The sequence below is a fragment of the Myxine glutinosa genome, chromosome 4, assembly GCF_964187855.1.
Source record: "Myxine glutinosa chromosome 4, kmMyxGlut1.1, whole genome shotgun sequence".
Taxonomy (NCBI): Eukaryota; Metazoa; Chordata; class Myxini; order Myxiniformes; family Myxinidae; genus Myxine; species Myxine glutinosa.
The window spans coordinates 136,891,076-136,910,483 of NC_136264.1; the positions used below are offsets into that span (position 1 = coordinate 136,891,076).

Below are 19,408 nucleotides of genomic sequence, written 5' to 3' on the forward strand. Positions count from 1 at the left end.
TATGGGAAGGAAGGGAGTCGGGACAGGGTGGGTATGGGAAGGCAGGGAGTCGGGACAGGGTGGGTATGGGAAGGAAGGGAGTGGGGACAGGGTGGGTATGGGAAGGAAGTGAGTCGGGACAGGGTGGGTCACGGGAAGGAAGTGAGTCGGGACAGGGTGGGTCACGGGAAGGACGGAGTCGTGATAGGGTGGGTATGGGAAGGAAGGGAGTCGGGACGGGGTGGGTATGGGAAGGAAGGGAGTCGGGACGGGGTGGGTATTGGAAGGAAGGGAGTCGGGACGGGGTGGGCATGGGAAGGAAGGGGATCGGGACAAGGTGGGTATGGGATGGAAGGCAGTTGGGATAAGGTGGGCATGGGAAGGAAGGGAGTCAGAACAGTGTGGGCATGGGAAGGAAGGGAATCGGGACAAGGTGTGTATGGGAAGGAAGGGAGTTCTGGACAGGGTGGGTATGGGAAGGAAGGGAGTTCTGGACAGTGTGGGAATGGGAAGGAAGGGAGTTCTGGACAGGGTGGGTATGGGAATTAAGGGAGTTCTGGACAGGGTGGGTATGGGTTGGAAGGCAGTCGGGACAAGGTGGGTATGGGATGGAAGGCAGTCGGGACAAGGTGGGTATGGGATGGAAGGCAGTCGGGATAAGGTGGGCATGGGAAGGAAGGGAGTCGGGATAAGGTGGGCATGGGAAGGAAGGGAGTCGGGACAGGGTGGGTATGGGAAGGAAGGGAGTCGGGACAGGGTGGGTATGGGAAGGAAGGGAGTCGGGACAGGGTGGGTATGGGAAGGAAGGGAGTCGGGACAGGGTGGGTATGGGAAGGAAGGGAGTCGGGACAGGGTGGGTATGGGAAGGAAGGGGGTCGGGACAGGGTGGGTATGGGAAGGAAGGGGGTCGGGACAGGGTGGGTATGGGAAGGAAGGGAGTCGGGACAGGGTGGGTATGGGAAGGAAGGGGGTCGGGACAGGGTGGGTATGGGATGGAAGGCAGTCGGGACAAGGTGGGTGTGGTATGGGATGGAAGGGAGTCGGGACAGGGTGGGTATGCGAAGAAAGGGAGTCGGGACAGGGTGGGTATGCGAAGAAAGGGAGTCGGGACAGGGTGGGTATGCGAAGAAAGGGAGTCGGGACAGGGTGGGTATGGGAAGGAAGGGAGTCGGGACAGGGTGGGTATGGGAAGGAAGGGAGTCGGGACAGGGTGTGTATGGGAAGGAAGGGAGTCGGGACAGGGTGGGTATGGGAAGGAAGGGAGTCGGGACAGGGTGGGTATGGGAAGGAAGGAAGGGAGTCGGGACAGGGTGGGTATGGGAAGGAAGGGAGTCGGGACAGGGTGGGTATGGGAAGGAAGGGAGTCGGGACAGGGTGGGTATGGGAAGGAAGGGAGTCGGGACAGGGTGGGTATGGGAAGGAAGGGAGTCGGGACAGGGTGGGTATGGGAAGGAAGGGAGTCGGGACAGGGTGGGTATGGGAAGGAAGGGAGTCGGGACAGGGTGGGTATGGGAAGGAAGGGAGTCGGGACAGGGTGGGTATGGGAAGGAAGGGAGTCGGGACAGGGTGGGTATGGGAAGGCGGAGTCGGGACGGTGGGTATGGGAAGGAAGGGAGTCGGGACAGGGTGGGTATGGGAAGGAAGGGAGTCGGCACAGGGTGGGTATGGGAAGGAAGGGAGTCGGGACAGGGTGGGTATGGGAAGGAAGGGAGTCGGGACAGGGTGGGTATGGGAAGGAAGGGAGTCGGGACAGGGTGGGTATGGGAAGGAAGGGAGTCGGGACAGGGTGGGTATGGGAAGGAAGGGGGTCGGGACAGGGTGGGTATGGGAAGGAAGGGGGTCGGGACAGGGTGGGTATGGGAAGGAAGGGGGTCGGGACAGGGTGGGTATGGGAAGGAAGGGGGTCGGGACAGGGTGGGTATGGGAAGGAAGGGAGTCGGGACAGGGTGTGTATGGGAAGGAAGGGAGTCGGGACAGGGTGGGTATGGGGAGGAAGGGAGTCGGGACAGGGTGGGTATGGGAAGGAAGGGAGTCGGGACAGGGTGGGTATGGGAAGGAAGGGAGTCGGGACAGGGTGGGTATGGGAAGGAAGGGAGTCGGGACAGGGTGGGTATGGGAAGGAAGGGAGTCGGGACAGGGTGGGTATGGGAAGGAAGGGAGTCGGGACAGGGTGGGTATGGGAAGGAAGGGAGTCGGGACAGGGTGGGTATGGGAAGGAAGGGAGTCGGGACAGGGTGGGTATGGGAAGGAAGGGAGTCGGGACAGGGTGTGTATGGGAAGGAAGGGAGTCGGGACAGGGTGGGTATGGGAAGGAAGGGAGTCGGGACAGAGTGGGTATGGGAAGGAAGGGAGTCGGGACAGGGTGGGTATGGGAAGGAAGGGAGTCGGGACAGGGTGGGTATGGGAAGGAAGGGAGTCGGGACAGGGTGGGTATGGGAAGGAAGGGAGTCGGGACAGGGTGGGTATGGGAAGGAAGGGAGTCGGGACAGGGTGGGTATGGGAAGGAAGGGAGTCGGGACAGGGTGGGTATGGAAGGAAGGGGGTCGGGACAGGGTGGGTATGGGAAGGAAGGGGGTCGGGACAGGGTGGGTATGGGAAGGAAGGGAGTCGGGACAGGGTGGGTATGGGAAGGAAGGGGGTCGGGACAGGGTGGGTATGGGATGGAAGGCAGTCGGGACAAGGTGGGTGTGGTATGGGATGGAAGGGAGTCGGGACAGGGTGGGTATGCGAAGAAAGGGAGTCGGGACAGGGTGGGTATGCGAAGAAAGGGAGTCGGGACAGGGTGGGTATGCGAAGAAAGGGAGTCGGGACAGGGTGGGTATGGGAAGGAAGGGAGTCGGGACAGGGTGGGTATGGGAAGGAAGGGAGTCGGGACAGGGTGTGTATGGGAAGGAAGGGAGTCGGGACAGGGTGGGTATGGGAAGGAAGGGAGTCGGGACAGGGTGGGTATGGGAAGGAAGGAAGGGAGTCGGGACAGGGTGGGTATGGGAAGGAAGGGAGTCGGGACAGGGTGGGTATGGGAAGGAAGGGAGTCGGGACAGGGTGGGTATGGGAAGGAAGGGAGTCGGGACAGGGTGGGTATGGGAAGGAAGGGAGTCGGGACAGGGTGGGTATGGGAAGGAAGGGAGTCGGGACAGGGTGGGTATGGGAAGGAAGGGAGTCGGGACAGGGTGGGTATGGGAAGGAAGGGAGTCGGGACAGGGTGGGTATGGGAAGGAAGGGAGTCGGGACAGGGTGGGTATGGGAAGGCGGAGTCGGGACGGTGGGTATGGGAAGGAAGGGAGTCGGGACAGGGTGGGTATGGGAAGGAAGGGAGTCGGCACAGGGTGGGTATGGGAAGGAAGGGAGTCGGGACAGGGTGGGTATGGGAAGGAAGGGAGTCGGGACAGGGTGGGTATGGGAAGGAAGGGAGTCGGGACAGGGTGGGTATGGGAAGGAAGGGAGTCGGGACAGGGTGGGTATGGGAAGGAAGGGGGTCGGGACAGGGTGGGTATGGGAAGGAAGGGGGTCGGGACAGGGTGGGTATGGGAAGGAAGGGGGTCGGGACAGGGTGGGTATGGGAAGGAAGGGGGTCGGGACAGGGTGGGTATGGGAAGGAAGGGAGTCGGGACAGGGTGTGTATGGGAAGGAAGGGAGTCGGGACAGGGTGGGTATGGGGAGGAAGGGAGTCGGGACAGGGTGGGTATGGGAAGGAAGGGAGTCGGGACAGGGTGGGTATGGGAAGGAAGGGAGTCGGGACAGGGTGGGTATGGGAAGGAAGGGAGTCGGGACAGGGTGGGTATGGGAAGGAAGGGAGTCGGGACAGGGTGGGTATGGGAAGGAAGGGAGTCGGGACAGGGTGGGTATGGGAAGGAAGGGAGTCGGGACAGGGTGGGTATGGGAAGGAAGGGAGTCGGGACAGGGTGGGTATGGGAAGGAAGGGAGTCGGGACAGGGTGTGTATGGGAAGGAAGGGAGTCGGGACAGGGTGGGTATGGGAAGGAAGGGAGTCGGGACAGAGTGGGTATGGGAAGGAAGGGAGTCGGGACAGGGTGGGTATGGGAAGGAAGGGAGTCGGGACAGGGTGGGTATGGGAAGGAAGGGAGTCGGGACAGGGTGGGTATGGGAAGGAAGGGAGTCGGGACAGGGTGGGTTTGGGAAGGAAGGGAGTCGGGACAGGGTGGGTATGGGAAGGAAGGGAGTCGGGACAGGGTGGGTATGGGAAGGCGGAGTCGGGACAGGGTGGGTATGGGAAGGATGGAAGTCGGGACAGGGTGGGTATGGGAAGGAAGGGAGTCGGGACAGGGTGGGTATGGGAAGGAAGGGAGTGGGGACAGGGTGGGTATGGGAAGGAAGTGAGTCGGGACAGGGTGGGTCATGGGAAGGACGGAGTCGGGACAGGGTGGGTATGGGAAGGAAGGGAGTCGGGACAGGGTGGGTATGGGAAGGAAGGGAGTCGGGACGGGGTGGGCATGGGAAGGAAGGGGATCGGGACAAGGTGGGTATGGGATGGAAGGCAGTTGGGGTAAGGTGGGCAATGGGCATGGGAAGGAAGGGAGTTCTGGACAGTGTGGGTATGGGAAGGAAGGGAGTCGGGACAGGGTGGGTATGGGAAGGAAGGGAGTCGGGACAGGGTGGGTATGGGAAGGAAGGGAGTCGGGACAGGGTGGGTATGGGAAGGAAGGGAGTCGGGACAGGGTGGGTATGGGAAGGCGGAGTCGTGACAGGGTGGCTATGGGAAGGAAGGGAGTCGGGACAGGGTGGGTATGGGAAGGAAGGGAGTCGGGACAGGGTGGGTATGGGAAGGAAGGGAGTCGGGACAGGGTGGGTATGGGAAGGAAGTGAGTCGGGACAGGGTGGGTCATGGGAAGGACGGAGTCGGGATAGGGTGGGTATGGGAAGGAAGGGTCGGGACAGGGTGGGTATGGGAAGGAAGGGAGTCGGGACAGGGTGGGTATGGGAAGGAAGGGAGTCGGGACAGGGTGGGTATGGGAAGGAAGGGAGTCGGGACAGGGTGGGTATGGGAAGGAAGGGAGTCGGGACAGGGTGGGTATGGGAAGGAAGGGAGTCGGGACAGGGTGGGTATGGGAAGGAAGGGAGTCGGGACTGGGTGGTTATGGGAAGGAAGGGAGTCGGGACAGGGTGGGTATGGGATGGAAGGCAGTCGGGACAAGGTGGGTGTGGTATGGGATGGGATGGAAGGGAGTCGGGACAGGGTGGGTATGGGAAGGAAGGGAGTCGGGACAGGGTGGGTATGGGAAGGAAGGCAGTCGGGACGGGGTGGGCATGGGAAGGAAGGGGATCGGGACAAGGTGGGTATGGGATGGAAGGCAGTTGGGATAAGGTGGGCAATGGGCATGGGAAGGAAGGGAGTCAGAACAGTGTGGGCATGGGAAGGAAGGGAATCGGGACAAGGTGTGTATGGGAAGGAAGGGAGTCGGGACAGGGTGGGTATGGGAAGGAAGGGAGTCGGGACAGGGTGGGTATGGGAAGGAAGGGAGTCGGGACAGGGTGGGTATGGGAAGGAAGGGAGTCAGCACAGGGTGGGTATGGGAAGGAAGGGAGTCAGGACAGGGTGGGTATGGGAAGGAAGGGAGTCGGGACAGGGTGGGTATGGGAAGGAAGGGAGTCGGGACAGGGTGGGTATGGGAAGGAAGGGGGTCGGGACAGGGTGGGTATGGGAAGGAAGGGAGTCGGGACAGGGTGGGTATGGGAAGGAAGGGGGTTGGGACAGGGTGGGTATGGGATGGAAGGCAGTCGGGACAAGGTGGGTGTGGTATGGGATGGAAGGGAGTCGGGACAGGGTGGGTATGCGAAGAAAGGGAGTCGGGACAGGGTGGGTATGCGAAGAAAGGGAGTCGGGACAGGGTGGGTATGGGAAGGAAGGGAGTCGGGACAGGGTGGGTATGGGAAGGAAGGGAGTCGGGACAGGGTGTGTATGGGAAGGAAGGGAGTCGGGACAGGGTCTGGGTGGGTATGGGAAGGAAGGGAGTCGGGACAGGGTGGGTATGGGAAGGAAGGGAGTCGGGACGGGGTGGGCATGGGAAGGAAGGGAGTCGGGACGGGGTGGGCATGGGAAGGAAGGGAGTCGGGACAGGGTGGGTATGGGAAGGAAGGGAGTCGGGACAGGGTGGGTATGGGAAGGAAGGGAGTCGGGACAGGGTGGGTATGGGAAGGAAGGGAGTCGGGACGGTGGGTATGGGAAGGAAGGCAGTTGGGATAAGGTGGGCAATGGGCATGGGAAGGAAGGGAGTTCTGGACAGTGTGGGTATGGGAAGGAAGGGAGTCGGGACAGGGTGGGTATGGGAAGGAAGGGAGTCGGGACAGGGTGGGTATGGGAAGGAAGGGAGTCGGGACGGTGGGTATGGGAAGGAAGGGAGTCGGGACAGGGTGGGTATGGGAAGGAAGGGAGTCGGGACGGTGGGTATGGGAAGGAAGGGAGTCGGGACAGGGTGGGTATGGGAAGGCGGAGTCGGGACAGGGTGGCTATGGGAAGGAAGGGAGTCGGGACAGGGTGGGTATGGGAAGGAAGGGAGTGGGGACAGGGTGGGTATGGGAAGGAAGTGAGTCGGGACAGGGTGGGTCATGGGAAGGACGGAGTCGGGATAGGGTGGGTATGGGAAGGAAGGGTCGGGACAGGGTGGGTATGGGAAGGAAGGGTCGGGACAGGGTGGGTATGGGAAGGAAGGCAGTCGGGACAGGGTGGGTATGGGAAGGAAGGGAGTCGGGACAGGGTGGGTATGGGAAGGAAGGGAGTCGGGACAGGGTGGGTATGGGAAGGAAGGGAGTCGGGACAGGGTGGGTATGGGAAGGAAGGGAGTCGGGACAGGGTGGGTATGGGAAGGAAGGGAGTCGGGACAGGGTGGGTATGGGAAGGAAGGGAGTCGGGACTGGGTGGTTATGGGAAGGAAGGGAGTCGGGACAGGGTGGGTATGGGATGGAAGGCAGTCGGGACAAGGTGGGTGTGGTATGGGATGGAAGGGAGTCGGGACAGGGTGGGTATGGGAAGGAAGGAAGGGAGTCGGGACAGGGTGGGTATGGGAAGGAAGGGAGTCGGGACGGGGTGGGCATGGGAAGGAAGGGGATCGGGACAAGGTGGGTATGGGATGGAAGGCAGTTGGGATAAGGTGGGCAATGAGCATGGGAAGGAAGGGAGTCAGAACAGTGTGGGCATGGGAAGGAAGGGAATCGGGACAAGGTGTGTATGGGAAGGAAGGGAGTTCTGGACAGGGTGGGTATGGGAAGGAAGGGAGTTCTGGACAGTGTGGGAATGGGAAGGAAGGGAGTTATGGACAGGGTGGGTATGGGAATTATGGGAGTTCTGGACAGGGTGGGTATGGGATGGAAGGCAGTCGGGACAAGGTGGGTATGGGATGGAAGGCAGTCGGGACAAGGTGGGTATGGGATGGAAGGCAGTCGGGATAAGGTGGGCATGGGAAGGAAGGGAGTCGGGATAAGGTGGGCATGGGAAGGAAGGGAGTCAGAACAGTGTGGGCATGGGAAGGAAGGGAGTCGGGACAGGGTGGGTATGGGAAGGAAGGGAGTCGGGACAGGGTGGGTATGGGAAGGAAGGGAGTCGGGACAGGGTGGGTATGGGAAGGAAGGGAGTCGGGACAGGGTGGGTATGGGAAGGAAGGGAGTCGGGACAGGGTGGGTATGGGAAGGAAGGGGGTCGGGACAGGGTGGGTATGGGAAGGAAGGGGGTCGGGACAGGGTGGGTATGGGAAGGAAGGGAGTCGGGACAGGGTGGGTATGGGAAGGAAGGGTGTCGGGACAGGGTGGGTATGGGATGGAAGGCAGTCGGGACAAGGTGGGTGTGGTATGGGATGGAAGGGAGTCGGGACAGGGTGGGTATGCGAAGAAAGGGAGTCAGGACAGGGTGGGTATGCGAAGAAAGGGAGTCGGGATAGGGTGGGTATGGGAAGGAAGGGAGTCGGGACATGGTGGGTATGGGAAGGAAGGGAGTCGGGACATGGTGGGTATGGGAAGGAAGGGAGTCGGGACAGGGTGTGTATGGGAAGGAAGGGAGTCGGGACAGGGTGGGTATGGGAAGGAAGGGAGTCGGGACAGGGTGGGTATGGGAAGGAAGGGAGTCGGGACAGGGTGGGTATGGGAAGGAAGGGAGTCGGGACAGGGTGGGTATGGGAAGGAAGGGAGTCGGGACAGGGTGAGTATGGGAAGGAAGGGAGTCGGGACAGGGTGGGTATGGGAAGGGAGTCGGGACAGGGTGGGTATGGGAAGGAAGGGAGTCGGGACAGGGTGGGTATGGGAAGGAAGGGAGTCGGGACAGGGTGGGTATGGGAAGGAAGGGAGTCGGGACAGGGTGGGTATGGGAAGGCGGAGTTGGGACAGGGTGGGTATGGGAAGGAAGGGAGTCGGGACAGGGTGGGTATGGGAAGGAAGGGAGTCGGGACAGGGTGGGTATGGGAAGGAAGGGAGTCGGGACAGGGTGGGTATGGGAAGGAAGTGAGTCGGGACAGGGTGGGTCATGGGAAGGACGGAGTCGGGATAGGGTGGGTATGGGAAGGAAGGGAGTCGGGACAGGGTGGGTATGGGAAGGAAGGGAGTCGGGACGGGGTGGGCATGGGAAGGAAGGGGATCGGGACAAGGTGGGTATGGGATGGAAGGCAGTTGGGATAAGGTGGGCAATGGGCATGGGAAGGAAGGGAGTTCTGGACAGTGTGGGTATGGGAAGGAAGGGAGTCGGGACAGGGTGGGTATGGGATGGAAGGCAGTCGGGACAAGGTGGGTGTGGTATGGGATGGAAGGGAGTCGGGACAGGGTGGGTATGCGAAGAAAGGGAGTCGGGACAGGGTGGGTATGCGAATAAAGGGAGTCGGGACAGGGTGGGTATGGGAAGAAAGGGAGTCGGGACAGGGTGGGTATGGGAAGGAAGGGAGTCGGGACAGGGGGGGTATTGGAAGGAAGGGAGTCGGGACAGGGTGGGTATGGGAAGGAAGGGAGTCGGGACAGGGTGGGTATGGGAAGGAAGGGAGTCGGGACAGGGTGGGTATGGGAAGGAAGGGAGTCGGGACAGGGTGGGTATGGGAAGGAAGGGAGTCGGGACGGTGGGTATGGGATGGAAGGGAGTCGGGACAGGGTGGGTATGGGAAGGAAGGGAGTCGGGACAGGGTGGCTATGGGAAGGAAGGGAGTCGGGACAGGGTGGGTATGGGAAGGAAGGGAGTCGGGACAGGGTGGGTATGGGAAGGAAGGGAGTGGGGACAGGGTGGGTATGGGAAGGAAGTGAGTCGGGACAGGGTGGGTCATGGGAAGGACGGAGTCGGGATAGGGTGGGTATGGGAAGGAAGGGAGTCGGGACAGGGTGGGTATGGGAAGGAAGGGAGTGGGGACAGGGTGGGTATGGGAAGGAAGTGAGTCGGGACAGGGTGGGTCATGGGAAGGACGGAGTCGGGATAGGGTGGGTATGGGAAGGAAGGGAGTCGGGACAGGGTGGGTATGGGAAGGAAGGGAGTCGGGACGGGGTGGGCATGGGAAGGAAGGGGATCGGGACAAGGTGGGTATGGGATGGAAGGCAGTTGGGATAAGGTGGGCATGGGAAGGAAGGGAGTCAGAACAGTGTGGGCATGGGAAGGAAGGGAATCGGGACAAGGTGTGTATGGGAAGGAAGGGAGTTCTGGACAGGGTGGGTATGGGAAGGAAGGGAGTTCTGGACAGTGTGGGTATGGGAAGGAAGGGAGTTCTGGACAGGGTGGCTATGGGAATTAAGGGAGTTCTGGACAGGGTGGGTATGGGTTGGAAGGCAGTCGGGACAAGGTGGGTATGGGATGGAAGGCAGTCGGGACAAGGTGGGTATGGGATGGAAGGCAGTCGGGATAAGGTGGGCATGGGAAGGAAGGGAGTCGGGATAAGGTGGGCATGGGAAGGAAGGGAGTCAGAACAGTGTGGGCATGGGAAGGAAGGGAGTCGGGACAGGGTGGGAATGGGAAGGAAGGGAGTCGGGACAGGTTGGGTATGGGAAGGAAGGGAGTCGGGACAGGGTGGGTATGGGAAGGAAGGGAGTCGAGACAGGGTGGGTATGGGAAGGAAGGGATTCGGGACAGGGTGGGTATGGGAAGGAACGGAGTCGGGACAGGGTGGGTATGGGAAGGAACGGAGTCGGGACAGGGTGGGTATAGGAAGGAAGGGGGTCGGGACAGGGTGGGTATGGGAAGGAAGGGAGTCGGGACAGGGTGGGTATGGGAAGGAAGGGAGTCGGGACAGGGTGGGTATGGGAAGGAAGGGAGTCGGGACGGGGTGGGCATGGGAAGGAAGGGGATCGGGACAAGGTGGGTATGGGATGGAAGGCAGTTGGGATAAGGTGGGCATGGGAAGGAAGTGAGTCAGAACAGTGTGGGCATTGGAAGGAAGGAAGGGAATCGGGACACGGTGTGTATGGGAAGGAAGTGAGTCAGAACAGTGTGGGCATGGGAAGGAAGGGAATCGGGACAAGGTGTGTATGGGAAGGAAGGGAGTTCTGGACAGGGTGGGTATGGGAAGGAAGGGAGTTCTGGACAGGGTGGGTATGGGAAGGAAGGGAGTTCTGGACATGGTGGGTATGGGAAGGAAGGGAATCGGGGCACGAGCCTTTTTAAGAAAGACAGAATTAAGATGAACGTTCACTTTTTTTTTTTGGAGCTGCTTCTATCATGGCTGCATCTTTGTTTTGGTGTATTTTTATTGCACTTTGTAAATTGTACTTGTTTTTAGCATTGTGGGGGAATGGATGCGTTTTCATTTTTCATTACTTTGTACGTAGGCGATATTGCAGGACTGTTATTGGTGGGAAGTTATGCTCACTATGTTAGGTTGTGTTTTAATATTGGTATGTTTCGCTGATTATCAGATTGGCTCGAATGTTGTTTTTTTGTTGTGTGTAAACGACTAGATCACAACTTGAGCTTTCCTGCTGGAAGAGCACCACCTAAATAAACAATGGGACCACCCGGGGTGTTTGGCAATGGAAAGGAGGATGGTGATGTGGACGAGCTGGATAGAAAGGTAAAGCACAAAAGCAGTCCAAAGATATCCCGATCATCCTGCAGCACTTCAAGGGAGAGGTGAGTTTCTGGTGACTGCACACACCTCCTCATAAACTGGCTCTATTTATTCATTACTTTGGATTTGTTCAATTTTGCCCAAAGTGATCATTCTTTTAAATATACTGTAGTATGCAATATAAAGAATAAGCAGTGTAGAGAATAAGAATGCCCCAAAAGCTGCCCATTAAATTGCTGCTCTGCATCTCTATGATCTGTATTTGTAACCCGTGACAAACATTATTTCTTGCATTTTCACTGGCCCTCGCTTGTCTCTTGAGGACCGATAGTTCCAACTCGGCCAACGAGTCCCATCACATCCCTGTCTGGATAATATGGATATTGGTCGTAATTCCTACATGCTACTCCTGCGACGTATTAAAAAAAAAAAAAAACACCTTTAGAGGCCATTTTCCCCCGCAAAGCGGGGGTTGGCCTTTTTCGGGGACCGTGGTTGTTGTTGTTTTTTGTCCCCCTTTTTGAAGCAGTTTTACGGCCGGATGCCCTTCCTGCCGCCAACCCTTTTTGTCGCCTTTTACGACAAGCAGGGAATTACCAGTGAACTGGTACTCAATTAGCCGACCTCGGAAGGATGACAGGCTGAGTCAACCCCCTGGCGTTAATTCAGCGATCGACCGGGATTCGAACCCAGGATCCTGGGATCCTAAGCTGGCACCCTAGCCGCTAGCCCAACACCAGGCTCCTGCGACGACGTATGATGATGAAATATTAAATAATAGGAGTTGGGGTGAAGGAGAAACGAGATCAATGGCACCAGTTGCTGCTATGCTATAATACTAGTTAATTAACATGACGTCGGTGTGTGCTCGTACACAAAAGTACATAAACGGACGTGGCATTATGGGACCTGGAGGGGTGGGGGTGTCCGGGTGTCCTACTTTTTCCCCGTGCATACCGAACCATAACGTCAAGTTAACAAGACCAAAAATAAAATTGTCATCAAATAATCCCAAAGGAGGAAGTGTTCTTACATTGGGTAAGTGTTTCTACATTGGTTTAATCTCTGACTTGACTTGCCCAACCTATGTAGTCCACTGCAGGACAAAGACCCTCCTCAACATGGTCCATTCTGTTCTATTCGATGCAATTTTTGGCCAATGTACTCCAGTAAATGTTTCAATTTCATCTCCCCTCTGATCTTGGATCTATTTCTGCTTCCTCCTGGATGTGCTTTATATGATCAGTTTGTAGTTTCTGTTGTCCACCAGTTGTCCATTCTTTCTTCTCCCATGACAAATACCTTGATTACGCCTTGTCCACTAAGTGCATCCTCGTTAGGGTGCTCTAAAACCTAGTTGTTCTTGCAAAAACAAAAATGGTCGAAAAATAAATTGGGCCTCGGGAAGTATATTTTGGAAAAATAAACAAGAAAAATGTTGCATCTCATCTTATCTCAAGTTGTCATGTTTACAACAAATTGGTGGTAAATTTATTGTTGCAGTCGTCCGGTCCATTATACATGGGTTGAATCCGGCGAGTTGTGTCAGTGACCGTAACTGTCAACCATTTTAAAGATCTCCCGTCAACCGCCACCCTCCTTACCCCCTCCCCCTCCCCCTCTCCTGCCGAGTCATGTCCAAATTCCACCATACCGTGCAGATTGGAGGTACCGAATTGGCTTATTATTATGCTATTAAGTACCACCATCTCATATCTATTTTCGCTGAGTGAGCCTGAGACACGTGACACTGTCTATAAATTTGGCTTTAACTACCAATTTTACTATAAATTTGGTCTATAAATTGGTCTATAAATTTAACTACCAAACTACCAATGGTAACAAACTACCAATAATTGCTGCAGCCAATTTATCCCTCAACCGGCTTTCTCTAATCACTGAATGAAGGACCATGACGACCTGAATTCACCCCAAGACAAGGGATGTTTAATAATGACATGGTAATGGTCACGGGGAAGGAAACAGAAGGAAACAAGCAATAACAAGAAATGGCAATAATAAACACCTTATCCACATGTGCACCCATGAAACAACAAATGATCGATCGGTGTCCTGAAATAACTCTACCTTATCAGGGCCCACAGGAACACCACATGAGGTAGACCAGATAGAGTGACAAGACTGAAATACCGCATGCTGTGTCCAGTGGGATAGAGCTGGACAGATACAAGTTGGCAAAGCGTCAGTCGTGTCCACTGCAGAATGGCCCGCTCAATGCAGGAGTCCAATGTGTGATGCTGGAAGGGAGGCCCGGCTATCTGGGTGAAGGTGTGGCAAGACGTGGCAGCTCTGCAGATCTCCTGCAGCCTCTCAGTCTCCACCTCCGGTCCCCGGCATCTGCTGATTTTCCCTCGCTGCGTGCGTTTTTATTGCCTCTGGTCCCCACTTCATGTCATGACATCTTTTCCCTCCCCTCGCCTCTCACTCATCATCAGACCGAAGGTCTGTTTGATGGGTGTAGAACAGCCCATCTCCCACATGGCACTAAGGCGGTCCCTCCTCCTCTCTTTGAGCTGTATGAGGTGCTGCTTTCCTGTCAAAACTACCACCTGAAGGCCGACCCAAACACCAAAAAGAGACAAATGACAGCTTCCAAAGGGTAGAATGGCGGTTTTTACACACAGACATTGTAAAAGGTGGACGTATGCTGTCGAGACATATAAGTGCCGCATATCTAATATCACGATTAATTACATCAAGCTTTCTCTGAGTTTAAGACATTCATTAATGCGATATCTAAATTATACAAAGCAATGTTACCCTCTCGGAGTGATTTCCACAACAGTATTAGAATTAAAAGCATGCGGAATTGGGTATAGGTATTGGTCTGTGGCCCAGCGTGTGTGCGTCCATCCACGTCTATATGTTTTCGCTTTTAAAATGGTTTTCTCTGCAACGACTTGTCCGATCGATGCAAAACTTTAAACATAGGAGGGATTCTCCATGTAGAATATTTTACTGTTAACAATGGCAATAGGTCACATGGTATAGCAGCCATATTGGATTAATGGAAAGAAAATTGGAAATCATATTGTTACGGATACGACTTTGATGGTATGGTGGGCCGAGCGGGATGGCCGCCGTATCCGTACAAGTTACCCGATTGTACTCGAACGTCGACGAAGCCGCGCTATGCTGGCTCAATAGGAAAGAAAAAGAAGACACACGGCTGGATTATAATCACACAATACGACACCAGGGGTTCAGTTCTCAAGACCTCCGGAGGAGGTTATATTAAGGCGGAAAAGGTTAGATTACAGGGACAAGAGGGAAACATAGGAAGGTGGGCACTTAGACACAACCTTATATTAACCCTAGACAGACCACAGATAAACGGGACTAGGCTCACTCACACGGGGTTTGATGACAAGGAAAGCGGGTATTTGATGGCCAGCACAAGGTGCACCTTGTGCTCAGGGACAGGATGGCGCGGCCCAACAGATGCAGGAGGTCTCTCAGCGCTCGTGGGTCGCGACTTTGGTGGAGATGCCGGGGAGGTCGCTCAGCGCTCGGGAGGGTGGCGTCTTGTTCTTCCAAGCTCGGGGCGCATCTCACGTCACGTCCGGCGCGGGGCCGCGTATATCCGGCGGGGAGTCACGCCCTCGCTCGTTAGCTCCGCCCCATATGGCATCGGCCCATGGCTTCTCATTGGGTGCGGGGGTTACCGGCTCCGCCCTTGACGAGGGGCCGACAGGGAGCCCCCTTCTGGGTAACCCCGTCGAGCACATGTTCAATGGCGGCCAACCGAGCCGGAGTGAGGACGCAAAGCCGCTGTTGTTGTGGTTGTTGTTGGAGCTTGAGATGATGGGAAGAGATGCGGGGAGGTATGGGAAGGTCCTAAACTCCTACTGGTGCCATATCATCACATTCTGGTGCAACGAAGAGTCATAATTAATGGAAACAAGTCCTTAACTGACATAGATTAAGAATAACTAGCAAGATGTCCTATAATTGTCTACGTGTGGTGCGGGGGACCTGGGCACGACATTTAATGGGGGGATGAAGGGGAAGATCGGCTCTAATGGGTGTTGTTTACAGACAATGGGACTAGGGAATGGGGTAAGGGAGAGTTGGGGAGTATCGGAGAAAATAGGGGAATATTTACAAGCGGATATGGAGGCCAAATTCCATATTCGCAACATTGCACCCTTCTCTACCCTCGGGGCGTCCCGACCCGATAAATTTTTACCTACTTTAGTGTGGCACGCAATGTAGTTCCCTCTACTATTAACTCTACCCTGAGTGCGACAGTTTTACAGATATTCACAAATGAGTAAATATGTCCCCCTGCGACGTTGCACCCTTCTCCTCACAGAAACACACCCACAGGATAACCGAATCCGGAAAGAATCCTCAAACTAAACATACAGCCGGTAGGGAGCATTATTTACACGACTACGCTGCTATTTACACTACGATCCAGGACCTGTTTTTGGAGGAACACATGCAGATGTTATGCATAGAGAGAGCGCGCTTGCCAACATCGATACACCAACCCACGAGTGCTCTGTGGCCGACGGCCCTTTAATAACGTGCAGAGCACCCTTTCCCAGCATCAAAAGCACCACCCCACCACCAATCGGTGCAGTCACCATTGTTCATTGGAATAAAAATAACTTCAACAACCCCTAACCCTGCAGGTGTCTCTTGCTCTTCTTGTGGTGCACTTGGTGGTTAACTAAAAAGTGGTTCACCTGTATGGCATAGGTGCCACGTTGACCCATAGGTCCATCCCCGGGTGGTGCTTGGCCGCAAACGAACTGCGGTCCATCGTGGGTGGCCACAAACATTGCGGTCCATATGGTGTATCGATCCCGGCAGCAAGCAGCGAAAGTGCAGGCCCACAACTGCGTCGCCAGCACCTCTCTCTCCTCTCTCTCTACCCCAAAGCCAGATCCTCGGAGGTGGGAGACAACAGAAGAAACAAGTGAGTAAGGTGGTAAGGGCGCAAAAGTGCACGCAATACAAGATGATGCACACTGGGGGCACATGGGAACCAGGTGAGACAGGTACGTTCCTATCGTACGCCCCCCCCCACCAGGTAACCTACATGGCCCCTCCCTTACCCCTTACTGTATCAACAAAACACAACACTACCCATAAACATCGACTTTACAAATCAACAAACATCCCTACTGTCTTCCCCGTTCCTCCCATAAACCAAATTCGTCTTCTCTCCCTCCTAACCAATCAAATTTGCCATTTTCAACTCTCATCAAAATTTGCCATCTCCAACTCAACATCATAATTTGCCATTACCAATTCATCATCAGTCCCTCCTAGGGAGGGAGAGATGGAATCACCCCAATGTCTCATCCACGTCGTGATGCGTCTCACAAATCCAACAGCAATTCTCATTTCTGCAACACAAACAAAGAAAACACAGGTGTGGAGTCATCATCATCACCACAGGTAAGTGGCTGCGTATGGTGCGACAGGTTCATCAATCCTAACTATCTCCTAAATGACTTTAACAACTTTACACTACCCGGGGTCTCTCTCCGGCCAACCCATTGGCCCTCTTACACTATGGGTTCTAAAAACCAATTCCCATTGGCCAAACTGTGGTGCTCTTCAATTTGGGGTCTCACTCCCCCGATTCATCTCCCGGTGCCCTCGCACAATTTCTGGGCTGCGGCGTGTACCTCTCCCAGTGGGTCTACCCACCTGCACACCTCCACCACTGCAGTTGCCTCCGAGCTTACCTGCTCCTCACCCTAACCTAACTACCTGGGGAAGGCCCTCTGGCTCTCTCCCCACTCCGTGCCCTCTCTGGCACTGGGCTGCCCGATCCACACCCGGGATCCTCAGGCACCCACTCACAACTACCGGCTCCCAGAGCCCACCTGCGGCCTCACCTGGCCGACATCCTCACAGTGGTGGAGTGCCCAACCAACTACACACACTAACAGGCTACACGCCCAGCCATTTCCACAACACTAATGCACCCATTCACAACACCATTCTGCAACCGCACCACAAATGCCAATATCCAACCACAATTTACCCGCACCCTCTACCTAACACTTACACTACCCGCCCCGGGTGCTCGCGAAAGGGGTCCACTCTTCCCCCATCCACACCTTCGCACCATGCACACCACTCCGTACCACTCACTCCAACTCTCTCCACACACCTGTACCCGCACACCTGTGCTCTCACACCTGGTGCCACCTGCACCCTTCTCTCCCCAAGCGCATTCGCGCTGATCCACACACTCACTACTCATACACTGCTCCACACACCTGTCCAGTTGCACACCTGTGCAATCACACCTGTTCAATTCTCACAAACACGGCATCATCTCAGCTAACTACTCCCTTCTGAAACTTGCGCTTCCCAGTCGTCCCTTTAACTATTGCGCTCCCTCGTCATTATCATCCATACTAATCTACCTGCGTCCCCACTACAGGTATCAGTCACTAACTAAACTTAACGTTACCTAATGTCATCTTCTAGATCCCTACACACCATATCCTAACCCACCCGGGCTAGTTTTCACTGCCATACACCCCATAAGCTATTGCTCCTTTGCCCCACCACATGGGAAGGGTGGCAAGGATGCCATCCCACCACATCGGGGGCCTCTCACTACCAATTTTGCACATCAAATTTCAACAAATCAAAAATTTGCCAATCATCTGCCAATCACTGTACCATTACCAATCATCACTCTGCCAATCCTTTGCCAATCATCAAATTTCGCCTTTTTCTAATTTCGGGGCCAAAACACTAACCTCATCACCCAGTCGACTCACTAATACCTCTCGGTGCGCCAATTCCTGTCCAAAGCCCGGCTTCGTAAAGCCAAGCAATGGATGCTGGTTGTTTTGTGCCTGCGGCTGGATGCGTCCTGCCTTCGGTGCAGGGAAGGAGGTTTACCCGGCCCGAGATCCCACGCACCTTCTCGGCACGGAGCCATCCAATGCCCCGATCTCGACCTGCCGGCACGTCTCACCAAAAAGTGGTCGCCATGACGACCCTTTCTATCGGGCTGCCAGCTCCGCCTAGTGGAGCCTGGACGCGGCCGTTCAAAGCGAGGCCCGGCACGCACCGAGGGCCTGCTTCGGCTAAAAGTCGCTCTAACCTCTAACCCGTGTAACGTCGATGCTTCACCTGGACGCTTACACCCCGTGGCCCGTTCCTTGCTCACACATCCAGCCGTGCCCATGCTCCTCGTACCTTTCCTTACACACCCAGGTACACTCATTCCACTCACAGACTTGGTCACACACCTGACCACCGAACACTTTGGCACACATTCGTTGGTCGCACACCTCACCAAAACACCTCTTCGCGCCCCCTCCTCAGTCACCTCCTCTGTGACAATCACAGGTGTGCTCTCATTCGCACACCCAACCACGTGCCTCACCACCAACTCCAGCGTGCATTCCCACTCACGCTCTACCATTCCAGGTGTACATCCTTCCATCCCAGGTGTACATCCTCGCTCACCTGTCGCAACTAACTCACGCTCCATGTCACTCTCACTACTTTCACCTCCATTCCTGACAGCGCACTCACCCTTACTCTTGACAGCACACTCTTTCCTCATGCACCTGTCCGTCACACACCTTTCTCGCGCACACTCCTGCGCACACTCTCCCGTCACACCCTCTGTAACACTCACCACAGGTGGACACTCTTCCTTACTTCTGACAGCGCACTCTTTCCTCATGCACCTGTCCGTCACACACCTTTCTCGCGCACACTCCTGCGCACACTCTCCCGTCACACCCTCTGTAACACTCACCACAGGTGGACACTCTTCCTTACTTCTGACAGCGCACTCTTTCCTCATGCACCTGTCCGTCACACACCTTTCTCGCGCACACTCCTGCGCACACTCTCCCGTCACACCCTCTGTAACACTCACCACACCACGCTTCCATGTGCTCCCTCGCACACGCGCTACGACCGACTCACTCTCGCCAGCACACTCACTCCTTGGCACACACTTTTTCCTCACACACCCCAGAGTCGGACTTTCTTGCACACCTCCTTTTTCGCACACCAGACCTGTCGCACACTTCACCAACGGCCTCTCACGAACACCCGGGTCTATCTCGACCCCCAAGCTTATTAAATCACCTGGCGCATCATACGCACGACCATATTGGTCACCACTTACACCGGGTCCTCTTTCTTTTCGCTTCTCCTCCATCACCTGCGAATCCCTCATCCGGTTAATGAGCACATCATCACGATTCAAATACAGACTTTGGACCAATTCTTTTACTTCCTCCTTTATCTCTTTCTTATCCTCTCTCCGTCGCTTTTTAATTTCGCTCACCCCTTCTTCCACTTCTTCTAATTTTTGCTTCATCTCCTTCATCTCTTCGTGCGCCCCTTTAAGTTCTTCCTCTAACTCCACTTTATTTTTTTCTATGTGCTCCCGCACCTCCCGCTCTTTAACCTCCATTACCTCTACCA

At 55.8% G+C, this 19,408-nt stretch overlaps 2 protein-coding genes across 24 annotated transcripts in view; one reads left to right on the forward strand and one right to left on the reverse strand.

Annotated features, from left to right (window-relative positions):
* The window catches only part of GNB1L (G protein subunit beta 1 like), a 567,228-nt gene that overhangs the window by 199,761 nt on the left and 348,059 nt on the right, over positions 1-19,408 (reverse strand). The window lies entirely within an intron of this gene.
* Positions 1-19,408, forward strand: part of LOC137425297 (uncharacterized) — a 96,215-nt gene that overhangs the window by 59,435 nt on the left and 17,372 nt on the right. For 22 of the 23 annotated variants that reach the window (XM_078776499.1, XM_078776510.1, XM_078776500.1 and 19 more), the window contains one exon: positions 10,845-11,016. In XM_078776499.1, coding sequence (XP_078632625.1) covers positions 10,892-11,016 — 125 coding nt within the window. In that variant the 5' untranslated portion in view covers positions 10,845-10,891. Of the gene's footprint in view, positions 1-10,808; positions 11,017-19,408 lie in introns of those variants that run through there. The other variant, XM_068113566.2, reaches the window with a different exon arrangement.